The following is a 21,247-nucleotide window of genomic DNA, read 5'->3' as shown; positions in this document are numbered from 1 at the left end:
CCTAAACTCATTTTGAAAAAGGTCCCTTATAACTCCGGCATGACCTTCATCCAAAATTACCTGTTGCAATCAAACAAAGGCCCCTGCATACTGTTATGATCTTGATCGCGTTAGGGACAGTTAACGCTTAAAGAAGAAATCCGAACACCCAGCAATTAATTGACAGAACTACGCTGCAAAATTTCATGTTTTTAAACAAAAACAATCTTTGTGTATATATGAAGAGAAATTAAAGCACGCAAACACTATTAACTTAACACTATTGCTTCTGAAGACTTATGCTGTAAACTCAGTTCTGGCCCCCCCACCACCCTCAAAGAGTTCCCTTATCTTAAGCAACCTGGAAGGTTCATTCACTTTTCCTGGGACCATCCCAAAAGGTATGTCACAGCCGTTTGGAATTTACTTTAATTCACCATCGTATTCCAACTACTTCTCTGAAGATTCTATGGGAGGGACGTTCCATTAGATTTTTTGCTACACAACTTTCTACCTTTTTCTTTACTAACCTCATGACTGTGGCTGCTGCAGCTCCTTGTTCAAGTTGCCGACTGATATACAACTGCTTTCCCACTGCTTTCCAAACTAACTCTGCTGACTGCTTTCTGCCACAAGGCTCCATGAGGATCACTGTAGATTTCTTCCAGCAGCTGAAAGCTAGAGCTAATGTTCCGGCTACATTTTCTTCATGAAACCCAAACTGAACTACCTCTTATCTGTTCCCAAACTGAGCTGCTTTCTTTTGCCGGCAAATATACACAGACAAATTAAACAAAAGAACCTTGTAACCAAGGCTGCACCCTGAATCACTGTCTCTATGGAAATGTGACACACAAGGCCTGTTCCCAGGTAGAAATGCAAATAAACTTTGGAATTAAAAGGTAGTTATTCTTCATTCTGGGAAATCATATAAATAAATAACTTATATACAAAGACAGGACAATGCTTTCGAAACTTACTGGCACCATTACGAAGCTAAGAGTAAACTCCCTGCTTTTTATGATCCTACCTTTCTAGCTGTTAACCTCTTAAGTCAATATGGCCCCAAACTTTTAAGTGTAATGACTCCAAGCTTGTTTGAATTGCATTTGCTTCAAGGTTGCTTATCAGTTTCGCAGTCAGATGCCTCAATTTCTTACAATTAAAACCTAATTCCTAAAACTAGAAGTTATATTCTAAAACAGGTAAACCATGAACTCGATTTTCACAACAGCTTAAAAAAATTGATGGTGTTCACAATCCATTGCAGTTTGTACCAGTGTGAGGCACTGATATCATGATGTCTGAACATTCAAGGTTTGAACCATGATGATGCTGCTGGGAATTATAACTTAATATGTTTAATTTAGTGACACTGTGTCGGGAGAAGAGCAGGAGGAACACAATAGTGTTTGGTAGCCTGTCTCAGCTAAGTCCTGAATGAGGTGATCACCACTTTCATGTTCAAGAAATTTCTCATTGTAGAAAGTGATTGAAAGTTAGGTTCAAGTGTTGAAACATCATTAAAAAAATTCTTGGAAGAAATGCTCCTTGTTCCTGTGAGAAATTTGTTTTTCATTACTGTAGAATGTCATGTTATTAGGTTATGAAATAGCATTTACATTTTCTCCTCTTTTTGTTAGGATGGGGGGTATACCAGCCGTTAATGGTAAAGGAGAGAGACTTCTCTTGTATATTGGTATCATTGACATTTTACAGTCTTACAGGTAGGCTTTCATTTCTACTTATATTCACTAAATAAAACCAAGTGCTTTGGAGGTATTTCATTTTAACATCGATGTATGGGAAAGAATTATAATGCAAAATGCTATTTTTCAAATTTGATTTTCTCCCTTAGATCTTGACTGATTTTTGTGTACAGTTCTATGGGTGGCCCCTGGTACCTCACCAACTGGCCATTCATGTGAGTGCGGTGATTGAATGTCATGCAGGCTGTTTGGCTTAGAGATGACATGGCAGCTAAGCTTAATTCTGTCCGTATGATGATACTGGTACACTTCAAGCAGGAGCTGTTGGGTAGCAATCAGGAGCTGGAAACTTGCAAGATTTTTGTTTGCTTAACCCAGATGTGCTAAGACCAATTGTAGGAGCCCAGCTGCTAACTTGACTGAGTTTTGCCAGCTCCAGTGATGGAATCTGAGACCTTTCTGGTCTATGTAAATTGGATCCTCACTGATTTTGCATTGTGAGTCACTGAGGGCTCATTACAATTTTTAATATTTCTGCTGTTAATATTCTTTTTAGTCCTGAACCTGTTCCATTAGTACACTTGATGTCTGGAAGTCAGACTTAACACTGAAGAAAGCCCAAAGGTTTCTAGCACACACGATGCACTGAGAAAGTATTGGAATATAGGCAATCATAGCAGCAAATTTCATAAATAGAAATCAGATTAATGGTCAGAAATTCTGCTTTAGTAATACCGCTTGAGGGTCAAGAGAGCAGTCCACTACTCTTCAAACAGTGATATGTGATCTACTACATTCACCTTGGAGGGCAACAGAAGCCTCAGTTTTAATGTGTCACTCAAAAGGTGACATTTCCTCAGTGCTGCAGTGAAGTTTTAGCCTAGATTATGTGCTCAAGTCTCTAGAGTGCTTAAAACCGCAACCTTTTTATTCCTGTGAGAGTGTTAAAGTTTATTGTGTTGAAAGGATGCTTTCAGTCTTGACTTAACTAGATGATATCAGGTTTAATTGGAACTGACAGTAATCTCATTACATAGATGTTTGCTTTCAGGTTAATCAAGAAACTGGAACACACTTGGAAAGCACTTGTTCATGATGGTGTAAGTTTTCATTTTAAAATGATACAACAGATAAATATTTTCTATCAATTTTATCATATATGTTAATATTTAAACAAATAAACCTAATATTACTTATATGCTGATTTAATATTGCACACATCCTGTTTCCCACTATTGTAGCTTTCAATTGAGGCTCTGGTTTTTCATCCAGGATTTCGCTTTTAGCTTATCTTCCATTTTGTAAGGAGAATAAAACAAGTAAATTACTGAAAGCCTTTTAACACAAGATATAGCAAAATGAAAAGGCATTGGGACAGATGAGTTCGTTTATCCTTAATTGGTGTGCAGCATGGCCTGTGTGGTTTGTGGGGTCCAGCTGTTATGATTGTCCAGATGTTATATCACATATTGCAGCCAGCCTTGACTCTGGTGACATTGCTGTAATGTCAAGGTTGTACTAGTGTCCTCGGTGATACAGAGCCCACCTGTTTTGATGATGGTGCAGCACTATCTATGCATATTTTTTTTAATTCATTCATGGGATGTGGGCTTCACTGGCTGGGCCAGCGTCTATTGCCCATCCCTAGTTGCCCTTGAGAAGGTGGTGGTGAGCTGCTTTCTTGAAACACTGCAATCCAAGTGGGTACACCCACAGTGCTGTTAGGAAGGGAGTTCCAGGATTTTGACTCAGTGACAGTGAAGGAACGGTGATATATTTCCATGTCAGGATGGTGAGTGACTTTGAGGAGGACTTCGAAGCGTGGGTGCTCCCAGCTATCTGCTGCCCTTGTCCTAGGTGGTAGTGGGTTTGGAAGGTGCTGTCTAAGGAGCCTTGGTTAATCCCTGCAGTGCATCTTGTAGATGGTACACACTGTTGTTACTGTGTGTCGGTGGTGGAGGGAGTGAATGTTTGTGGATGTGGTGCCAATCAAGCGGACTGCTTTGTCCTGGACGGTGTCCAGCTCCTTCAGTATTGTAGGAGCTGCACTCATCCAGGCAAGTGGGGAGAATTCCATCACACTCCTGACCTATGCCTTGTTGATGGTGGACAGGCTTTGGGGAGCCAGGAGGTGAGTTCCTCGTCACACAATTCCTAGCTTCTGACCTGCTCTTATAGCCACAGTATGTTGCAGCCAGGTTGAATGACAGGAATTCTGGAGTAGGAATGGAAAAAATTATTCCATGAATTGGTGAGGCATCTTAATTGAGTGGAGTAAATTCTGTATTCCATAATATCCATTGAGATCATGTGGGTTTTAAATAATGACTTTCATATGAAATATTGAATTCTGCTAATGAGAGATTGTGTGGAGCAAATGTATCTGGGCACTCAAAAAAAAAAGGGAAATAGAAAATAAGGGAAAAGATCTGATACCATCTCATAGAGAAAGCAGGTTTGGAGTTTTGATCCTTCTTTAGAACACTTAATGTAGAACAGATCTCCTTGTATAATGTTCCTTAGCAAAACATTTTGGAGCTTTACTTAATTGGAACACTAAGGAAAAATTTTGTAGTGGTCCATTCAAATGGTAATTCCTCAACTAATGTAAAATGAACAAAGTAAAATTAACAATACTTTGATATCATAGAATACAATGTTAACTGATATTTTGGAAAGTTAGAAATGCCAGAGCTTGTTACAGCTGTCCAATAGTTAAGTCCTTCTGATAAATTTTAAATTGGTAGAACTGCATGCTGCTAAAAAGGTTGTTATATAGGCAGAATTCAGAGTTCTGACTCTTGTTATGTTACATTGACACAGTGCAGCCAGACTGTAGTTCTTGATTCTCCCTTAGTGTTTTTCCCCCTTTTCTCTGCATAGTTCCTGTGGCAGCTGCTGGTCTGTAACACCTCATCAAAGTGGCCATTCTTAATTTGTGTTCCTAGACAGCAAATATGAGTAGGCTATTTGACTGTAAAGGGCATCACTTGATCTGGACCTTTCCTTGCCTGATGTTTACACAGTAAAGATCACTTGATCAGGAGCAGGAGTCACCTCCATAGCTCAGGAATATTGAGGCCAGTTGTTGCCCTGGCAGAGATCATCTTTCTAACTCAACACCAAGCTAATTTTAGAAACCCACTTCTTAATTCTATCATGCTTCCATTTACCTGGAGTATCTATTGTCAGATAGCCTTTACTGTTTTGCCCCATGAGTCAACTGTCACTAACCACTTTACTGAGCGTACAAAGTGTTCATGCCTTCTGCGTACCTTGGTGCCTGATAACTATTTTGATGATTGATTGTATGTAGCTACAGTAGTTAGTTCTGACTGCTCTAGGTTTGCTAAATTAGCTGCTCTTTTACAAAGTGTAACAATTGAGTAATATTATCCTTCCTGTTTGTATTTACAGGACACTGTCTCAGTGCACAGGCCAAACTTCTATGCTGAAAGATTTTATAAATTCATGAGCAACACTGTCTTCAGAAAAACTTCATGTACGTAAGAATTGTGTTCTAGTTAGAAACTAAATCTTACACTGTAGTACTTCACATTGATAACCACATGAGCTGAATTAGAAAATCTCAAAAAAAAAACATTTTTTTGGAACATTCCTGTGGAGTCTACATGTAGCAGCACCCTACAGTTCTTTGCCCAAGTAACCATTCACCCTAGGTGAGTTTGGACAGAGAAACAACAGGTTGTTCTACTGTATGGATATTCCAGCTGAGTTTGATCCTATCCAAATGCATCAATTTCCAGTAGAGGGTGGGTATCAGTGACCCATCCTTGCTCAGGGTGGGTGGTGGATTCATTGGAGCTGATTTAATATCCCTTTGACTACAGTACTGACATCAGCTAGTTCAGCACAGGTTAAAGATTGAACTTCTTGTTTGAATGGTTTAGTTCCCCAGGCTGGGTGCATTTATCCAGTGAAAAATAAACAATTTTGTTTATGTAGATCCTATCCCATCCCTCAGAAATGTGTGAACATGCCTCATGCAGGATTAATTACCTTTTCCGAATTCAGTGACTATTATGCATGCAAATGTCTCAGCTATTTTGTGTGCAGCAAGATCCTGCAAGTAACACAGTGGAATAGCTTGTTTTTTCTTGAAGGAATAATGTTGCCGACTACGACATGCCCCTGTGCAAATAGTACCATAGGATCTTTAACCATGATTTATATTAACCTTGATGTCTGATACGTCTCATTCATTGATGTTCATTTAGCATTTCAATTTCATAATACGACAGCCCTGAAGTCATCCCCATCCAAGAAAGGACGTGCCTCTCTACCAGTTCCTAAATATATTGGTCCTGGACAAGCCTTTTCAGCCAGTCAGATTCCTACAGAAGATGATGATAAGCGGTATGACCTGCGGGGAGCCAGGAGCTTCCCAACTCTTGAAGATGAAGGTAATTGCCCTGCAAGAAATTATTTCCCTTTTTTGGGATCCCCTTTTCATCAATAATCTTTTACTTAAAAATATAAGAAATAGGAGCAGGCCATACAACCTATTGTCCAGAATTTTCCCGTCGGCGATTTGGGGGCGGGGCCCGCTCGCCGACGGGAAAATGACGCAGGATGATGTCGGGAGGAACCCCTGATGTCATCCCGGTTCCTTTAAATTTTCAGGAAGGCGGGCGGACAGCGAAATCAGCTGTCCGCCCACTGACCTGTCAATGGCCAATTGAGGACATTGACAGGGTTATTAAAGTAATTAAAGGCCCTGCCCGTCCAACCTTAAGGCTGGCGGGCAGGCCAGGAGCCCCAGCAGGCTTCTGATAATACACGAAACCTCATCCATTGGCGGGATGAGGTTTCATGTTCCTTTTTAAAAACTTTTAAAAAATGTAATGTTATATTTATTAACATGTCCCATCTCGTGTGACATTGTCACATGAGGCGGACATATTAATAATGTTTTTATTTTTCAATTTTTAAAGTTTTTTAGACTGTCACTAATCTTCCTGAGACAGCACTTAATCTCAGGGAGTAGTGCGCTGTTTCATGCGCATGCGCGAAAGAGAGCACTTTGACAGCTGGGGATTCTCCCCCCCCCCCCACCCCAACTCAAAATGACGGCAGGCCCCATTTCGGCTGCAGGGGTTGGCTGTCTGCTTGCCGCCAAGCCGGTGGGGCCCGCACAATCATGCTGATCTTTGTCCTCAACTCCATTTTCATGCCTGATCCCAATATCCCTTGATTCTTTTAAAATTAAAAAACCTATCAACTTATCTCTTCAGTTGAGCCCTGAGTATCTACTCAATTGCTGAGTATCCAAAGCCCTCTAGGGACTTCCAAAGATTCACAATCCTATTCAGTGAAGAAATTTTTCCTCATCTCAAACTTAAATGATTGATCACTTTATCCTGAGACTATGCCCCCCTGCTCTAGACACTCCAGTCAGGGGAAATAACCTGTCAACTTTTACACTGTCAAGTTCCCTCAGAATTTGACTAGACTCTATCTTTTGATGTACTGTTTGTGACAAAAATGAAACCTTTTTGTCTGTAATGTATCATGTTATTAGTTTCTCTCTTTCTATTGTGATACATATGGAGTTAAGAACCATATGGTACAGCTTTTCTTTTATACAAAAGCCCCTGTATATAGAGTTTTTATGTCTGGCCAGATGGCTGAGGAAGAGGGTAAGATATTCAATTCAAATAGAAGCATCTTATGAAAGTAACATAAGTTTGATATGAACTTACAAAGCGACAGGCAGGAAAAATACCCATCTGATCCACCAAGCCATCCCCAAAGCTGAGATGCTGAAACATGAATATCAGACACCCCCTATCCAATAGTAACTATATAAAGCACTGGGAGAGTTAATTTTGGGAGTGGGGGGGGCATAATATCTGGAAAATTCCTGTCTGTTCTCTTTTGCCAATCAAAATGGTTCAAGAGATCACATTGCGAAGCTTTTACTGCATCTCCCTTTTTTCTAAGGTATGATCTCTTCCTCATTCAGGAAAAGAACCAACTATTGCTTGAAGGTGTGCAGAATGCTAATATTCACCAGCGTGAGATAGAAGCTTGTTTCATCATTTACAGTTCCCTGGGAAAAGAACTGCTTAACAATTAACTTAGACTTGCCCTTGTGTAACTTATCCCACTGGCCTTCTCCAATCTATGAATGCAGTCTTGCCCATTAGCTATTTTATATACCCCTATCAAATCACTCCAAAGATTTCTAAATTGAATGGACCCAGCGTTCTAAGTCTATCTTATTAACTAAGTTTCTTTGTGTGGGAATCATTCTTGTGTCCCTCCTCTGAACCTCTTCCAGTCATGAACCTTTAAAGAATTATAAAGTAAAGTACCAAGGTTTTCTCTTTTGACCAATTTCAGGTTTATTCCATATAAAGTGTAAGTATATTTGGTGTTGGCCCTATCCAAATGAATACTACTGTACTTGAAGTTAAATGTCATTTACTGATTTGACCCATTCTGCCACGCATCTAAATCTTTTTGCAGAAATTTGTTCTCCTCTGCTCCCAACACTTGCACAAATTATCTTATCCACAATCTTGCAGACTGTTACCAAAATGCCTATATCCAGGTAATTGATGAAGATAGTAAACAGCAATGGCTCTACCACTGATCCCTGAGAGACAGTTCTGGTAAATGGCATCTAAGCAGATTCACAGCCTTCGTTTTGCCTAGCGGAATGCAGTTAAATTTTAATGCATTGTAGCAACTTTCCAAAGCATACAACTGTACAAATTTCTGGCTTGCAGAGTTGCTTATTGTGAGGGGCCTGAAAATCCAAGAAGACAATGTCATCCAGTAACTTAGTAAAAACAATTCTAGCAAGTTTGTGGGACGCAAACTTCTTTTCTAGAATCTCTGTTAAGTGTTCCTGATGACTCCCTAATCCAAGAGATCTTAAAACGCATCTCTTATGATCTATTCAAACATTTACTTACAACTGACAGACTAATGGGCCTATAATTCTCTGGTTCTGATTTCTCTCACTTCTTGAAAATTAGAACTATATGAGCACCCTTCCGATTCAAGGAAACAATCCCAGATTTTAGTGAGCTGTTACAGATTTTGGTAAGGAGTTGGTAACGCAAGTGTCCCATCTCTTTAACCATCATTGGGCTCATGTCATCTGGACCCAGCAGCCTAATCTATTTTAAAGTTTTGTATTCTGAATTATATGTAAAGAATAACTAATACATTGTTAAAAGCAGTTAGGTGAGCAAAACATTAAGCTGAACAGAGTTCCTCATCACTCATTTTTAATTTAGATAGTTCTGTTTCATGCTGTGGTAGGTAGTTTTCTTTTGATGTTACTGGTAGTTTTTAAATTTGTCAACTTTTGTAGGACTGTTAGGCCGGCCAGACCTCCTTCCTTGCACTCCCCCTTCATTTGAAGAAGCAACTACAGCTTCAATAGCAACAACCCTGTCATCAACAACATCCTTGTCAATAACAGAACAGTCACCGTCAGAAAGCTCAGAGCATCATCACCGCTACAGGTATGTAGAGTGGTTTTTATATCCTTTGCATAAACTTACCTTCATTAACCAATCTGTCTGTCTGCCTCCCTTACTCTTCAAAAAATCTTGATCAAACTTTTGATCACCGCTGCTAATTATTGCATGACAGTTCAGTGTCTGTTCCTTTCTTCATTTCTGTCAACAGGGACCTTGGTAGTTTGTTATCTCCTCTCTATTCTGCTGTCATTCTTCCTGTTACCAGACTGGAGGGAAATCTGGATTCTTAATCTGACTGTTAGATGCTGCCTTTATAAACTGTGCATTGGGAAGCACACTTTTTATATATAACCCTCCATTTAAAGAAAAGTAAATCGTATTCCTTTTCCTCTTTAGGCCTCTTACCTGTTTACATCAGCAAAAATTAAAAGTTCCTGTAACGTGTCTCCTATTGCATATGCAATGACAAGAAATGTGCTTGTTGCTACTATAAGTTTCAGTACCAGACTATACAGTTATATTCAGGTAACTCTTGTAGGATTTACCAAATGAAGTGTCGAAGTTATAATCCGCATAAGTTTTGGAAGATGATCTTGGTTCAGGAGATCAGGATGTTAAATCTATTTGGGTGGTGATGAGGAATAGTAGGGGAAAGAAGTCACTAATGGGAGTGGTCTGCAGGCCCCCTAACAGTACCACAATTTAGGATAAAGCTTACAAGAAGAAATAGTGGGTGCTTGTGATAAAAGGACCGCAATAATCATGGGTGAGTTTAATCTACATATAAACTGGAAAAATCAAATTGGCATTAGTAACCTGGATGAGGAGTTCATAGAATACTTTTGAGATAGTTTCTTAGAGCAGCGTGTTTTGGAACCGACCAGAGAGCAGGTTATATTAGATTTGGTATTGTATAATGTGATTAAATAATGACCTCAGTAAAGGTGCCCCTAGGGTACAGTGACCACAATATGATTGAATTTTACATCCAGTTTGAAAGGGAGAAGTTTGTCTAAGACTAGTATTTTAAACTTAAATAAGGGCAGCTATTTGGGCAAGAAAACTGAGCTAGCTGAAGTGAACTGGGATACTGGGCTAGGGGCTAGACCAATAGAGAAGCAGTGGCAGGCATTTAAGGGGATATTTCAGAATAAGTATATTCCTACTATAAAGAAAATCTCTAAAGGCAGGACCCACCATCGTGGTTAACTAAAGAAGTTAAGGAAAGCATCAAAATTAAAGAAAAAGCATATAACTGCTCAAAGATATGGCAGGTCAGATGATTGGCCAGATTATAAAGAGCAACCAAGAATGACAGTAAGGTTAATGAGGAGTAAGAAATTAGAGTTTGAGAGGAAGCTAGCTACAGATAATTAAAAAGGAAGAGTAAGTAAAGTGAGCGTTGGTTCTCTGGAGAGTGACAGTGGGAAGTTAATAGTAGATAAGGAGGAAATGATTGATGAAATGAACAAATCTTTTGCTTCTGTCTTTGCCATAGAGGATACAAAAGCATCCAGTAATAGCTGCAATTCAGGAGGTGGAAGGGAGAGGAGAACTTGGTGAAGTTATAATCACTAGGGAAGCGGTACTGAGCAAACTGATAGAGCTGTGGGCTGACAATTCTCTGGGCTCTAATGGATTTCATCCTAGGACCTTAAAAGAGGTGGCTAATGAAGTAGTAGATGTGTTGGTGTTAATTTTATAAAATTCGCTAGATTCTGGAAAGGTTCCATCAGACTGGAAAATAGCAAATATAACCCCCTTTCAAGAAGGGAAGGAGGCAGGAAACGAGAGGCGAGTTAATTTGACGCCTGTAATAGGGAAGGCATTAGAATCGATCATTAAGGAGGTTATAGCTGGGCACTTACGGAAACTCAAGGTAATTGGGAAGCGTCAGCATGGTTTTGTGAAAGGGAAATCATGTTTAACCAATTTATTAGAGTTTGAAGGAGTAACATGCGCTGTGGATAAAGGAGAGCCTGTAGACTTGCTGTACTCTGATTTTCAGAAGGCATTTGATAAGGTGCCATATCAAAGGTTATTGCGGAAAATAAAAGCTTCATGGTGTAGGAGTTAACGTATTAGCATGGACAGAAGATTGGCTGGCTGGCAAAAAACAGAATATGCGTAAGTGGGTCTTTTTCTAATTGGCAGATGTGACATGTGGAGTCCTGCAGGGGCCTGTGCTGGGGCCTCAACTTTTTACAATTTATATCAGTGACTTAGATAAGGGGAGTGAAGGCATAGTAGCTAAATGTGCAGATGACACAAAGATAGGTAGGAAAGTATGTTGTGAAGAGGACATGAGGTTGCAGATGGATATAGATGGTTTGAGTGAGTGGGAAAAATCTGGCAGGTGGAGTATAATATGGGAAAATGTGAAGTTGTTCACTTTGGCAGGAAGAATAAAAAAGCAGAGTATTACCTTAATGGAGAACGGCTGCAGAATTCCGAGCTGCAGAGGGATCTAGGTGTCCTTGTGCATGAGTCACAAAAAGTTAGTATGCAGGCGCAGCAAGTAATTAAGAAGGCTAATGGAATGCTATTCTTTATTACAAGAGGAATTGAACATAAAGGTAAGGATGTTATACTTCAGTTTTACAATACATTGGTGAGACTACATCTCGAATATTGTGTGCAGTTTTGGTCTCCTTATTTAAGGAAGGATGTAAATGCATTGGAAGCAGTTCAGAGGAGGTTTACTAGATTGCCACTGGAATGAGCAGCTGTCTTATGAGGAAAGGTTGGACAGACTGGGCTTGTTTCCACTGGAGTTTAGATTGAGGGGTGACTTGATAGAAGTATATAAGATCCTGAACAGTCTTGACAAGGTGGACGTAGAAAGGATGTTTCCTCTTGTGGGTGTGTCCAGAACTAGGGGGCACTGTTTGAAAATTAGGGGTTGCCCTTTTGGACAGAAATGAGAATTTTTTTTCTCAGAGGGCTGTGCAACTTTGGAATTCTCTGCCTCTGGAGGCAGGGTCATTGAATATTTTGAAGGCGGAGGTAGGTAGATAGATTCTTGTTAGGCAAGGGAATCTATTGTGGGTAGATGGGAATGTGAAATTCGAAACACAAGCAGGTCAGCCATGATCTTATTGAATGGCGGAGCAGGCCCGAGGGGTCAAATAGTCTTTTTCTGCTGTTTTGTAAGTTCATATGCCTCTGAATGGGAAGTCAGCCAAGGTTGTTGCTCCTGACTAATATTCAGTGACTCCTGCAGAGAAGTGTTTGTATGGGAATGTTGTCTGAGGACTAAATTGACATCAGCTGTGAGGTGGCCCATGCTTGATTAGCCTGTCAAGATCCGCTGTACCAAAGGGGTTTTGGCATCTGTGAAACCATATTCCAGCAAGTTTCTGAAATAAAAACCAAAAATGCTGGAAATACTCAGCAGCTCTAGCAGACCTGACACTCTTTTTCTCTTTGTATATATGCTGATGGACCTGTTAAATATATCTAGCATTGTCTGTTTTTATTTCACATCTACAGTATCTGCAGTATTTTGCTTTTGTTCCAGCAAGATTTGATGACTCCGCAAGAGAGGAGGAGAGAGAAAGCAGGCTAATCCGTAAAATTCAAGTCTGACGACTCTTCTAACAAAATAAAATGCTGAACTCATAAATAATTGAGCAGTGCTCAATTTTAGAATTCTAGCTTCTAACTGATGCCAGATGCTACAAAATCAAACTTTCTTTAATTTGACAGTTTTTGTAAAACATCTACATAAATCAAAAGGTATGAGGCTTGTCTTGGATTATGTGTACAGGCCAACTGTTTGTGTTATATTAGCATAATACAGGAATCCCCATGTTTTTCTGAACTCAACAAAATTAGAGTTTCAGTGGATTGAATTTCTGTATTATAAATACAAAGAGCTACTTGATATTGTAAGGCTTACTGTTCTGGCAAGTTCCCTGATGGATTCATGTTTTTGATTTGCTGCTAAAGAAACTGCATTTTGCTCTTGATAGGTTCAGCAATCTGACTAGTTTACTGCATGAGCCATTGTTTTTAAAAATTATTTCTGTACTGGTTTTATCCCGTTCTCTCCTAAAGGTGCTGACTCTTGTTATGAATGAAACTATACCCCAACAAAAGGTTCCCGGTGCCTTGTCAACTGGCCACTCCATGTAAGCCTGTTCAGAGTGCCTGCAGGCTATTCACCATGGAGGCATCATACCTTTCCTTATGCTCATGCTTTCCAGTAGCTGTTACATTGTAGCAGTTGGCAGCAGGAACACTGACTATCTACCTCCCTTCTTTTTGTGCTGAGGAGTAATGATCAATAACAGGACAATGTGGTTGCTCCAGTTGAGAACTAATAATAACCCTAGGGATGGAATCTGGAAGATTCTGGTCTGTATAACTCAGTACCATACTGTATTGGCCAGTGTTTCCCACTACAAATTTATTGGAGCCTAATCATCGTAATTGAAAGTTGGTGTATTATTGGTTTATAATAAGCATCTCTGTAGTTTTAGCAGCCTTTGCGTTGTAGGTTAAGTTTAATTTTGAGACCAATTCATTGTGCGCATTTTACAGCATTTATCCTTAATGTAATTGTATTTTTCCATATGCCCAAGCCAAAAATTAACAACTTTTAGTGCTTGTAAAGTTGTATGTCTCTCAAAGTCAAACTTAAATTGCTTCCACCCCCACTTCCCAACTCTTCCATGCACTTGTGTAAATCACTGCAGGTTTGATATTTTCTCTTCTGCCTGGTGAAGTTTTACTTGCACAGTAAGATCGGACTAAAAATATGTTCTTGGCTGCCCATCAGTTTGCTCATGGTAATTTGTTGGCCTGTCGTCTTTAGGAATGATTTAATATTGTTTTCCCATCTTTACTGCAGTAAAGACCGAGCTTTGGGAAGCAGGAAGTGCCTTGTGTGTTTTAAGGGGCTATAGAAAGTTTACAGATAAATTTCAGTCATATCTATCTATAAAGGCTTAGGTCCTGGCCATCAGCCTGATACCTGGTCATTCATTATTTGAGTGAGTGGCACTAAATTATTACCTAACATAATATGTAATTTATTCATGCTTACTGCTGCATTACTTTGATTTTGTATTTTGTTTAAAATAAAACAGCAACTTGCATTTATATAGCACCTTTAACATCCCAAAGTTCCTCATAGGAGCATTATCAAACAAAATTTAGCACCAAACCACACATGGAGATGCTAGGAAAAGTAGCTTGGTCAAAGAGATTTTAAGGAATGTCTTAAAGGAGGAGAGAGGCTGAGAGCGGGAATTTGATAACTTGGGGCCGATTTTGTTCTTTATCTCTTTGATGTTTGTATCTCATTAGGTTTAAATTTCCCATCTTCCCCTTTTTTGCTCCACTCCAAAATGGTCATGTCTGATGTACCATTCATGAATGTGATTTCTAAAATGCTAGGTCTCAAAGTGTAACTGTGGGAAAGATGCACTTCTTCACTATGGCTGTCCAATCCTTCTACACCTCCATCCCCCACCAGGACGGTTTGGGGGCACTCCACTTCTTCCTTGAAAGGAGGTGTGAACGATCCCCATCCTGCCAGCACCCTCCTCTGCCTGGCTGAACTTGTTCTCTCAGTGAACAATTTCTCCTTTAACTTGTCTCACTTACTCCATATTAAAGGTGTGGCTATGAGTACCCGCATGGGCCCAAGTTATGCCTATCTTTTTGTGGGGTGTGTGGAACACTCCTTGTTCCAGTCCTACTCCGGCACCCCCACAACTGTTTTTTTCAGTACATCAATGACTGTATCGGTGTCGCTTCGTGCTCTCATCTGGAACTGGAAAAATTAATCAATTTGTTTCCAATTTCCACCCTTCTCTCACCTTCAAATTGCCCATCTCCGACGCTTCCCTTCCTTGACTTCTCAGTCTCCATTTCTGGGGATAGATTGTCTGCCAATATTCCTTACAAGCCCACTGACTCCCACTGCTACCTCGGCCACACATTCTCACACCCTGCTTCCTGTAAGGACTCCATTCCATTCTCTCAGTTTCTCAGTCTCCGTCATCTACTTTAATAATGCTGCATTCCACAATGGCACTTCCGACATGTATTCCTTTTTCCTCAGCCGAAGTTTCCTTCCCACCCCACTGTGGTTGACAGGGCCCTCGACCCTGTCCTACCCATTTCTCGCACTTCTGCCATCACACTTCCCCCTCCCTCCCAGAACCTTGATTGGGTTCCTCATCGTCACTTTCCACACCACCAGCCTCTTTATTCAAAGTATTATCTTCCACAGTTTCCACCAACTCCAGCATGATGACTTCTTCCCCATCCCTCCTATGTCAGCATTCCGAATGGACTGTTCCCTGTGCGATAACTTAATCCACTCCTCTATCACCCCAAACCTCATCCCCTTCCCACAGCACCTTCCCATGCAAATGCAGGAAGTGTAACACCTGCCCCTTTACCTCCTCCCTCCTCATTGTTCAAGGCCCCAAACATTCCTAGGTGAAGCAGCAATTTACTTGGATTTCTTTCAATTTAGCCTACTGCATTCGCTACTCAGAGTGCAATCTCCTGTATATTGTGGACATCAAACACAGACTGGGTGACTGCTTTATGGAGCACCTTTGCTTAGCCCGCAAGCATGATCCTGACTGCTGGTCGCTTGCCGTTTCACCATCTTGCTCTAATGCTCATGTGTCTTTCGTTGGCCTGCTACAATGTTCCAGTGAAGCCCAATGCAAGCTGGAGGATCAGCATCTTAGGCACTTTATGGCCTTGTCAACTCAACGTTGATGTTCAACAATTTCAGACCATGAAGCCTCTCCTCTATTTTGAACCTTTCCCCCCCTCCCCAAGTGCCAGCCTGTATCTTGTCATGTTTTTTGGTTCAGACAGTGCTGGCATTTATTCTGATATTAACACCGACTCTGGACCAATGCTTTGTGTCTTTAATACTATCATTACCACTCCTCTTGCCTTGTGTTCCATGACATTTTTGTCATTTAATCTCCCCTGCTCTCTAACCTATCCCTGACCTTCTCTTTTGTTCCACCCCCCGCTTTTTTTTTCAACAGCATAAGACCCATCACATCCCTACCTCTTCAGTTCTGAAGAATCATATTGGACTTGAAACATTAACTCTGTTTCTCTCTCCACATCCACAGATGCTGCCTGACTGGCTGAGTTTTTCCAGCACTTATTGTTTTTATTTCAGATATCCAGCATCCACAATATTTTGTAGGGAAGATGGGTTGTCTAATTTAACATTCTATAACAATGTTATATTATAAAAGAAAAGAAAGACTTGCATTTGTATAGTGCTTTTGATGACCACTGGAAGTTAAGTACTTTTGAAGTGTAGTCATTCTTGTAATGTGGGAAATGTGGCAGCCAAGTTGTGCTCAGCAAGTTCCCACAAGCAGTAACGTAATAATGCCCAGATAATCTGTTTTTTGTGATGCTGATTGAGGGTTAAATATTGACCAGGACACTGGGGTTAACTCCCCTGCTCTTCTTTGAAATAGTGCCACAGGATCTTTTTCATGTACATGAGTACAGGGCCTCGGTTTAACGCCTCAGCCAAAAGACAGCACCTACAACAGTGCACTACTCACTAAGTACTGTACTGAGTGTTAGTCTTAATTTCTATGTTTAAGCCCCAGAATGGGACTTAAACTCAGAATCTTATAACTCAGAAACAAGAGTCTATCAACTGAGCCATGGCTCATATACATGCAAAATGACTTGATCATTTTGCATGTAGATGAACAGACCTTCTCAGAAGGAGACCGTTACATATTTAAGTTGAGGTCTCATCCTTCTACTTTGACAAATATTAATTTTCTAATGTTTGTGACAAGCTAATCTCCATTGTTACTGTTTGTTCCATTTATTTTGTATCTGTTTAGGAAAACTACGCTTTCATCAGCACAGGATGTTGGGTGAGAATCAAACTTGCTCATTTTCCTTTCGTGTTGTATTTTTTTTCTTTTTATGTTGCCTTTTAAGCTGAGGGTTGTGCTTATGAATGGAACACATGGCTGGATATTGTATAGCTAGGTATCACCAGGTCCAAGCTGAGTATTATCAAATTGGGCATAATATGGACCAGTTTCGGTGTTGGGCTGGGTATAATACAAACGATGGGTATTTTGTAATTGTGTATAGTATAGCCAGTCTGGGCATTGTATAGTTCTGTACTGCATGCTTAGCTTGGATATTGTCAATAAATTATGCAACATGAAAGGAGGCCTTTTGGCCCATCCTGCCTGTGCCAACTGTTTCAGAGTGCTGACTAATCGTCTTTCTCTACACTCGTGGCTTGAGAAAGTTTTTTTTCTTACCTCACTTTTTTGCTTATTTTGCCAATTACTTTAAATCCATTCATTTAAATCCCCCTCATTCTTGATCCTTTCATGAGTGGGAATAGTTTCTCCCTGTCTCTGTCTACTCTGTCCAGACCCCTCTTGCTTTTGAATACCTCTATCAGATCTCCTCTCAGCTTACGCTTTCCAAGGAAAACAGTCCAAACTTCCCCAGACTATCTACGCATCTGAAGTTCCTCATCTCTGGAACCATTCTCGTGAATCTTCTCTGCACTCTCTTGAATGTCTTCACATCCTTCCTAAAGTGTGGCGGCCAGGACTGGATGCAGTACTCCAGCTGAGGCCGAACTAGTGTCTTATACAAGTACAACATACCCTACTTGCTCTTGGACTCTGTCCCTATTCATTAAGTCTAGGATACTGTATGCTTTATTAACTGCGCGCTCAATCTGACCTACCACCTTCAATGACTTATGCACATATACACCCGGGTCCCTCTGCTCCGGCACTCCCTTTAGAAGTATACCCTCTATGTTGTCAGTCCATGTTCAAAATGAATCACTTCGCATTTCTCTGCCTTCATCTGCCACCTTTCCGCCCATTCCACCAACTTGCCTACATCCTTTTGAAGTTCTACACTATCCTCTTCACAGTTCACAATGCTTCCAAGTTTCACATCGTCCCCAAATTTTGAAATTGTGTCCTGTGCATCAAGGTCTAGTTCATTATATAATATATTTGTATATAAAAATATATATATCCTATATAAGTATTTATATATACTCTGATCCCTGGGAAATTCCACTACAAAACTTCCTCCAACCTGAAAAACATCTGTTAACCACTACTCTGTTTCCTGTCACTCAGCCTATTTTGTATCCTTGTTGTTACTGCCCCTTTTACTCCCTGAGCTATAACTTGCTCACAAGTCTGTTGTATGGCACTCTATCTTTTGCATTGTCCTCATCAACTCCTTCTGTTACTTCTTGAAAAAGCTTCAAGTTAGGTAAACACGATTTTCCCTTGAAGAAAGCCAGCATGGATTTCTTAATTATCCCGCATTTGTGCATGTGACCTATTTGTCCCGAACTGTTGTTTCTGTTGTTTTCCACCACCGAAGTTAAACTGACTGACCTGCAGTTGCTGGGCTTATCTGTACGCCCTTTTTGAACAAGGGTGAAATGTTTGCAATTCTCCAGTCCTCTGGCAATACTCATGAGTTTAAGGAAGACTGAAGAATTATAGCCAATGCCTCTGCAATTTCCACTTTCTCTTACCTCACTATCTTTTAGTGCATCTCATTCGGTCCTGGCGTCTTATCAATTTTAAGTACAGACAGCCGATCCAATACCTCTTTGTGGATTTTGGACCCATCTAGTGTCTGAAGTAACTCCTCTTTCACCATAGCTTGGGTAGCACCTTCTTCCTTGGTAAAGACAAATGCAAAGCATTCATTTAATATCTCAGCTGTGCCCTTGCCTGCTTGTGTAAATCCCCTAATTGGCCCTACTTCTGCTTTTACCCCACCCTTTTACGATTTATATGCCTGTAAAAAACTTTGGTATTGCCTTTTATGTTGGCTGCCAGTCTCTTTTCATACTCTCTCTTTGCTCCTCTTATTTGCTGTTTCAATTCCTCTCTGAATGTTCAATATTCAGCTTGGTTCTCCATTGTATTATCCACCTGTCATGAGCACACTTTTTCTTCTTCATCTCTCTTGACATCCAGGGAGCTCTGGATTTGTTTGCCCTACGTTTCCACTCCATATACCTTGACTGTGCCTGAGCTCTCTCTTCTTTGAAGGTAGCCCATTGTTCAAGAACAGCATTTGTTGCCCATCCCTAATTGCTCTTGAACTGAGTGGCTTGCCATATGATTTCAGAGGGCCGTTAAGAGTCAACCACATTGCTGTGAGTCTGAGGATGTCAGATTTCCTTCCTTAAGGGAAGCGAACCAGATGGGTTTTTTACAACTGACAATGGTTTCATGGGGTTGAATTTTCCCCCCCGTTAGGGAGTGAGCGCCTGACCAGGTCCGCGCCGCCATTTTACGTGGGCGGGCCAATTTAGGCCCGCCCAACATGACGATCGCCCGGAAGCACTGAGTACTCCCTGTGCGGGCAGGGGGATTCCCTGAGCCTGGGCCTGTGCTCTTTTGCGCGTGCGTGAGAAAGATTGCAGAAATCTCCCTGAGGCACCTCTGTGCCTCAGGGAGATTTGTTTAACTTTTTAAACATCTGAATAAAGTAATTAAAAACTTTTAAAACATGTCCCCTCATGTGATAGCGTCACATGAGCTGAGACATATTAGTGAATTTTTAAAATAATTTTTATTGACCACTACACTACATTACCACAGCGTCTGAGATTCCTACCTAGCTCCCCAAATTCTGACTGCAGGACCACATTCCTCTTTCCGCCTGTGTTGTTTGAACCAATGTGGGTTAGGACTGCTAACTGTTCAGCCTCCCACCCTCAGGTGCTCTGCAGCTGCTCAATGATGCCTTTGATCCTGGCATTAGAGAAGCAAAACACCATCCTGGCCTCATGTCTGCGGTTGCAGAAATGCCTATCTATTCCTCTATCGAATCACCTATCACTATTGCTTTTCCAGTCTTCCTTGTACCCCCCTGTACAGCTGAGCCACCTGTGGTGCCATGAACTTGGCTCTGGCTGCACTCCTCAGATGAACCATCACTCTTATCAGTATTCAGAAGTGAATATTGGTTGGTGAGTGGGATGCACTCAGGGGACTCCTCCACTACCTGCCAATTCAGGAGGATACAGTGGTGTCGTGGTAATGCTGCTGGACTAGTAATCCAGAGACCTAGGCTAATGCCCTGGGGACATGGGTTCAAATCCCACCACGGCAGCTGGTGGAACTTGAATTCAGTTAATAAATCTAGAATATTTAAAAAAAAACTAGTCTCAGTAATGGTGACCATGAAACTATCATCGACTGAATTTAAAACCCATCTGGTTCACCAATGTTCTTTAGGGAAGGAAATCTACCATCCTTACCTCTGACTCTCAGACCTACAGCAATATGGTTGACTCTTAACTGCCCTCTGAAATGACATAGCAAGGACAGTTCAAGGGCAATTAGGGATGGGCAACAAAATGCCCACATCCCATGAAAGAATAAAGACATTCCTTTTTGACTGTCTGGTGGTCACCCATTCCCTTCATACCCTTAAGTTGTGGGTGACCACATATATAAATGCACTATCCACGAAGCCCTCGATCTCATGGATGCACCGCAGTAACCCCAGATGCTGCTCAAGTTCTGAAACCCGGAACTCAAGCTGCTGCAACTGACAACGCATCCTGCAGAAATGACTATCCAGTACACAGGAAGTGTCCTGGAGTTCCCACACAGCACAGGATGTACACGCTAGAGGTTAGAGCACCCCTGCCATTCCTCTATTTATTAATTAGTAACCTTGTTACTGCTAATAAACCTCACTACTGGAAATAAACTTTACCAATGCTAATAAACCTTACCACTATTAATAAACCTTGCTAATACTGATATACCCTAACCCTTAATACGCCTTACTAGTGATAATAAACCTTACTTAAGAATAGAAGATGAGACTCACCAGTTAACTAGTGAGTACGCTATCCTGAAGCTGTCCTCATCCAACATTCAGATGTGCACTTCCAGCAGCCATTGTTGGTTAGTGATCAAAAATGGAGCTTGAGCTGTTCAAGCCAACCAATGCACTGGACCTCCAATTCCCACCCAACCTTCTGGTTTGTATAGCTTTGTTCCACACTGATTTTGCCACCTGAGCAAATGGGGAAGTGAGAATTAGAAT

At 40.9% G+C, this 21,247-nt stretch overlaps 1 protein-coding gene across 1 annotated transcript in view; it reads left to right on the top strand.

Annotated features, from left to right (window-relative positions):
* The window catches only part of pip5k1ca (phosphatidylinositol-4-phosphate 5-kinase, type I, gamma a), a 109,691-nt gene that overhangs the window by 50,152 nt on the left and 38,292 nt on the right, over positions 1 to 21,247 (top strand). Inside the window, exons 9-14 of the mRNA XM_078555744.1 lie at positions 1,623 to 1,706; positions 2,740 to 2,788; positions 5,106 to 5,190; positions 5,927 to 6,112; positions 9,037 to 9,190; positions 17,011 to 17,043. Coding sequence (XP_078411870.1) covers positions 1,623 to 1,706; positions 2,740 to 2,788; positions 5,106 to 5,190; positions 5,927 to 6,112; positions 9,037 to 9,190; positions 17,011 to 17,043 — 591 coding nt within the window. The remainder of the gene's footprint in view (positions 1 to 1,622; positions 1,707 to 2,739; positions 2,789 to 5,105; positions 5,191 to 5,926; positions 6,113 to 9,036; positions 9,191 to 17,010; positions 17,044 to 21,247) is intronic.

This window comes from Cetorhinus maximus, chromosome 13 (assembly GCF_964194155.1).
Source record: "Cetorhinus maximus chromosome 13, sCetMax3.hap1.1, whole genome shotgun sequence".
Lineage (NCBI taxonomy): Eukaryota > Metazoa > Chordata > Chondrichthyes > Lamniformes > Cetorhinidae > Cetorhinus > Cetorhinus maximus.
The sequence above is the reverse complement of the archived record's forward strand: the minus strand, read 5'-3'. Positions and strand labels throughout refer to the sequence as shown.